This window comes from Neopsephotus bourkii, unplaced genomic scaffold, assembly GCF_033783945.1.
Source record: "Neopsephotus bourkii isolate Nb327-2 ecotype Australia unplaced genomic scaffold, CSIRO-AGI_Nbou_v1 NB_1423, whole genome shotgun sequence".
NCBI classification, from domain to species: Eukaryota; Metazoa; Chordata; class Aves; order Psittaciformes; family Psittacidae; genus Neopsephotus; species Neopsephotus bourkii.
The window spans coordinates 2,486,946-2,492,387 of record NW_026901900.1 but is presented as its reverse complement, the minus strand read 5'-3'; the positions used below and the strand labels follow the sequence as shown (position 1 = coordinate 2,492,387).

Genomic DNA, 5,442 nt, shown 5'->3' with positions numbered 1-5,442 from the left:
GCTCCATAACTTTGACTTGCAGAGGAAATGAAAAGTGCATTTTATTTTAAATCATAGTAACAACAAATTTTAAATGGTCAAATCCTTCTTATAGGCAAAATTATACTTCCTCATGCAGATACAAGCAGAATTTTAAAAGCCTGGGAATTTTACACGCTTCTGCCAAATTTCTTTGAAAACATTGTTCATTCCCAAATCTTGGGCAGGCAGGAGGAGACAAAATATGGCTTATATATCTCGGCAGGGCTATCTTCTATGACAACATAAAGCAAGGTTAGCAGTTCACCTTGCACAGAGATTCTGGTGAATAAACATGCAAGCACTCTTCAATTTTTTTTTTTATTTAATATCCAAAGATCAAAAATTTTCCATTGAGAAATCCGAAGGTTTAAATACTATTCCAGTACAAAAATATAGTCCTTGAAATAAAAACTTCCATACTACTACCTCCAAATAAATAAAACGACATCAGACACATTTAAACAATTCAGTACAAAAGAATACAGAACTTGTCAAAATGAGTGAGTTCTAGCTAAGTAAGTGCAATAGAATTAGTCACATTTCCTGGAGCTGCTAACTAGCCTGGCCTCTTGGGAACTTCAGTGCATAGTTGTCACAAATTAATCATCAATCCCCTAGTTCAGAAAAGTGCACGAGCATTTGCTTAACTTTAAGCATGTCTACCTGCTTGATTTGAATTTAGATATGCTTAGAAGTAAGCAGATATATTTTCATGAGTACAGGAACTTCCCCATATTGGTGCTTGCATCTTCATGACAAATGGATGAATGGTGAGACTAATTTTATAACATCCCTCTCTCAAGACAGCACCAGATGGAAAGCTGGGTACTGTATCATGTCATTTCAGGATTTCCAGATGGAAACTGAATAAACATTGCCCCATTCTGTATTTTCAGGTCAACAAACATATAACAGACAGAATTTTAAGACGAAGTCATTTCTTAGATAGTAGTAGGAGGTATAAATACTTTGGTATTTTGTTATAAATAATTATTTAAAATACTTAAATATTAATAAATAGATGTATAAAAATTCAGTTAAAAGATTGAAATTAAAAATGTGCATCATAACAATATTTGCACAATAACTGTACAAAATGCCGTATAATGTCATTAGCATTTGCACCTCCTCTGAGACTGACTCCTTTTCCTTTTGAGAGAAGTTGGAGTCTCCACAAGTTTCTGCAGGACACTGAACAGCTCATGCACAGCTTTACGTTGGATTTTCAAGTCACTCATCTATTATAAATAAGAAACAAACAGAAGGAAGGTCATGCTGAGAGCTATAATTATTTACTGACCACAATGTACAGGCTACACTGCTGCCAGGATAAACTAGATGAACATCTGCAGTTACCAGTTAAACCATTCCCTAATTCCTACAACAAACACCCACATTGTCACAAAGTTTTGTTTTCCACTTTCTGCACTACTACGCGACATGCTACAGACCATCCATATTCTGTAAAACCGAGCTACCCTGCAGTTGTTGTGATGGCATATACCCACTCAAGCAGCTAACTCCACCAGGGTATTGGCTGCAGACCTCTGCAGACATCAGTAGCTCATGCCATCGGCAATTGTTCAGTAAGCCAAGTGACTCCAAGGCATGCGGAGGTGTGTCATAGCCAGGCACAACTCCCTCACCCATTTCTAACCCACAAATGGCTGTGTCAGTGGCAGCTCTGGTAGGCAGATGACATGGCAGCGCTGTCAGCACCTCTGTGCCAGACTCTAGCAAGACTCAGAACAGCAGCCCCCATGCTGACACCCCACACCGCAGACCCGCAGCAGCCCCTGCAGCTGGAAACAACAGGTTTTCCAGTGTGAACTCAGCTAGACGGGGATTACCCAATGGGTTATAAAGCATTATTGGCTTGACTCACACTCAAATATCAGATGGAAATTATAGCATCATGAGTCTTGAAGGCAGAGGAAGAGCCTTACCTGAAGATTTGCCAGGTCCTTGAGGTCTTTCAGCTTCTTCAAGCCATCAGGAAGGCTGTTTTTCAGAGTATAGAGTTCCTCAGATATGTGCCTGATGTGCGCCTTTGACTTGTCAGTGTTTTCAAGCATTTCCAGGTACATGGAAACAATCTGGCTCAGGATGATTCTTTTTTCATTTCTCTGTTGAAAAATACAGTCAGAAAGAAAGGTCTATGAGTGCCCATCAGCAGGAAAGCAAAGCTAAATGCAGAACACAGAGGTTCTTACTGTCATTTAAGACAGGATAAGATGTTGCAGCTCGTGTCCTGGGCTTGGCGGTACCTCAGGATTGGTTCATGGTGCAATACAAAGCACCTTGGTCCTTATGGGAAATATTTTTATGATTGTTTTGTCATTTCAGAGATACTGAAGCAACCTCTGCTCATCTTTGTCCTTCCCTAGCTGGTTACACCGGCTCTGGGAGCTGCCTTGTACCAAAAGTGCCCTACAAAGTGCTCAAGATGCTTTCTTGTATCTGGTTCTAACTCACCTCTGTCCAGTTTATCAGTTTCTCTGTAAAAATAGGTCCACCATCAGCTACATCTGAATGGCTTGAGTTCTGCAACAAAGAACAAACATATCTGTTATACAAACAATACTTATTACAAGGCAAAATTGTGTTCTCTATTCAAATGGGCAGTAAAAAACAGAGACATGATTTTTGCACCACTGGGCTATTGCTGTTACAATGTTTTCAATTTTATAAGCACCAAATTGCATTGTATGACTGCCCAGTACCAGAAATAGCATTAGGCTGTTTTTCAAAGTCTTCTCCTGCTATGATAAAGACCTTTAGCTCTATTTTATCAAATACTCCTTGCAAGTTGTGGTATTGACAGCTGAATATCAAAGTTCAGAAGCTTAGTAACTGACTAGCAAATTGTCAGATCTGATTTTGGCATGTTTTAAATCAAAGTCCACCAGTATGTGGTCTGTGCACTTGAATTTAGCCAGGCTTAATAAATCTCATCTGGAACAAGAACAAACTAATTTTACCATAAAACTACAGTTTGTGAAACTGGAGAATAGCCCAGTAGCCCACAGGTATGGGGATATACAAGGTTAGTGGGATACTGAGAGGTTCACAGGGACAGAGGTTAACCCTCAGATGTTAGCCATGCACAGTGGCATATTCTAGGAAACAAAGAGCAATACAATTCTCCTACCAAGGAGAGGTAAACTGAATCATTTCCTTTTCTCTTTTTTTTTTCTTTTTGTATACAACAGTCACTATTTCCTTTCTCATCTGGTTGGTAATTTAAATACAGTGGGTGCAAAGGGAAAACTTGCAGAGTGACAGAAACCTCATAGGCTGATTGGCTCCCCATGCTGAGCTTACCACCAGACTTTGTTTTGCTGTTCTTCTGAAATGTGGGGAGCACCTGCTGTGGACCAGAATTTTTCATGTCAGTGCAAGAAGCTCACCACAGCTCAGGATGTCTCCGATAGAGTTATATATATTCTAGTGAGAATCTCTCTGATCTGTGCTAATGACAAATTTAAGATTTAATGCCGGTTTTACAGCCAGTTTGCTATCCCTCTGCAAACACTGAAGCATCACACTAGGCTTCTTCTTGTGATACTTCAGGATGATTCTTTGACAACTAAATTTTAACTTTTATATGCACGAAATTCTGACAAAATGATAGCTGAAAACAGGAGCAAACTCTTGCAATTGGTTTCATGCATTTAAAGAAAAAAATATTGAGAATAAAAGCTGTTAATTAGAAGTTACTGTTATGAATCTGTTATCTCTATGACTAATCCCAGCTGAAGTCAATTGTGAAGTACTTTAATGCCTCCTAGATGAGACAGGCGAGTTAACATTACAGTTATCAAGTTATCAAAATGAAAAGAAGTAATACAATACCAGATAACACTCCTGTGCCAGGTAACAGTCATAGATATGTAAACAGAATGGCTGCAGGATGCAAAAGAATAAGCAGCAGGAACCACCTTTAGGCAGGACACTACTACTAGTTGTAAGTATCTGATGCATTTGTTCAAGCAAAAGGTCTTCTCCATTTTGTTTATATTGCTAACTATTACTAAATCCCCCATTAACATTAATAACCTAAAACTTAGAAAGTGTCTGTAACCTGTATCTGTTCAGAACTGAATCAAGATTAAATCATTCATCATAAGTAGCATAAACATTTCTTGTTATGAAACATTCCATGTAATCAAAGGCTTCATAGAGCTAGTAGAAGCTCTTGTGAAAGGAGGAATGCCCCTGAAATAAATGCAAACTACTATTATTTACTATAACTATTGAAAAATTATATCATGTTAGTGAATGAGGTTCGCAAAGCCAAATAAATTGTGCATATTCTTGTTTAAAAAAAGGTAAAGTAGAAGGTTTGTTCTATGATTACCCTCTATTGGTACACATTGAGTATGTCAAGCAGTGCTCAATGCTGGACTATATCTAAAGCACAAGGAGAAGATAAATGCAGTAGAGTACCATACTTACAAAGTCAGCTTTCAGTTGGTCTATATCATTTTGAAGGTGAGCAAGAATTGAGCTATTTCCAAAACGTCCAAAATAAATCATGATGACAGACAGAGCAAATAAACTGTAGGTCTGGCAAGTCATTTTCTTGGTGATGGCTCAGTTAAAATGCTCAGATAAGTTCTGGAAGATGTCAGTTCTAAGAGCAGTGAGCTTCAATTTCTAATAGTACAGTCTTCTATTAGAAGAAAGTAGATGAATGAACTTCATCTGCCTCTCAGTGGTATTTATACCTGGTCTTGAAATTTTTTAGTTCGTCATCATAGGCTGTGTATATTTAGACAAGATAGTGTTAGATAAGAACCCTTTGGTTTTGGCTAATCAAGGGAATCCCTCGAAAGCTTCTTTCTGAAAGTATGGTCCTGGAAAAATTTTCAGTGGTTCATCAAAGGTAACATTGGTACGTGGCAGATTCTGAAGTTTCTTTTACACATGGCTGAGGAAAAGGGGGAAATTATGGTACTGACTGAGGAGTATACATTGCGGCTCAAGCATATTCTTACACCCTATCAGATAAAAATCATATTCATGTGGTTAAAGGGTCAGTATAACAGTCAACTCATTTCTGGTATTCTTTTAAAGTAACCACTGAGATTACCTTGGCATTATTCAGAGTCACTTACAGATCTAAATGCTCTCCCTACTGCTGTCCTTTTGTGAAACACTATTTGCATTCTTTCCATAGTGTAAAGTACATTTCTGCCACTTACTCATTCTTCCACCAAATTCAGAATAGGATAACTGAAAATGAGGTTCCAGCATGGATGCAATGATGCATCATATTAAACTCCTTTGTGGTTGTCTACTATCTGCAATGTATTTAAGTATTAAAGACACTAATTTCTACTTGGCTATAATTAAGTTCCCCATTTATCCATTAATTTCCACTTTTGTGTGTAGAAGATGGAAACAGAAAGGCATGGA

The 5,442-nt window shown here is 38.0% G+C and overlaps 1 protein-coding gene across 1 annotated transcript; it reads right to left on the bottom strand.

Moving 5' to 3' along the window:
* Nucleotides 1-331: 331 nt before the first annotated feature.
* IFNG (interferon gamma) lies at nucleotides 332-4,774 on the bottom strand. The gene is made up of 4 exons (XM_061367982.1): nucleotides 4,480-4,774; nucleotides 2,497-2,565; nucleotides 1,968-2,147; nucleotides 332-1,259 (listed from the first exon to the last, which is right to left on the bottom strand). Exons 1-4 carry the CDS (start codon nucleotides 4,600-4,602, stop codon nucleotides 1,134-1,136), a joined length of 498 nt encoding a protein of 165 aa, XP_061223966.1. The 5' UTR covers nucleotides 4,603-4,774; the 3' UTR covers nucleotides 332-1,133.
* Between the last annotated feature and the right edge of the window lie 668 nt (nucleotides 4,775-5,442).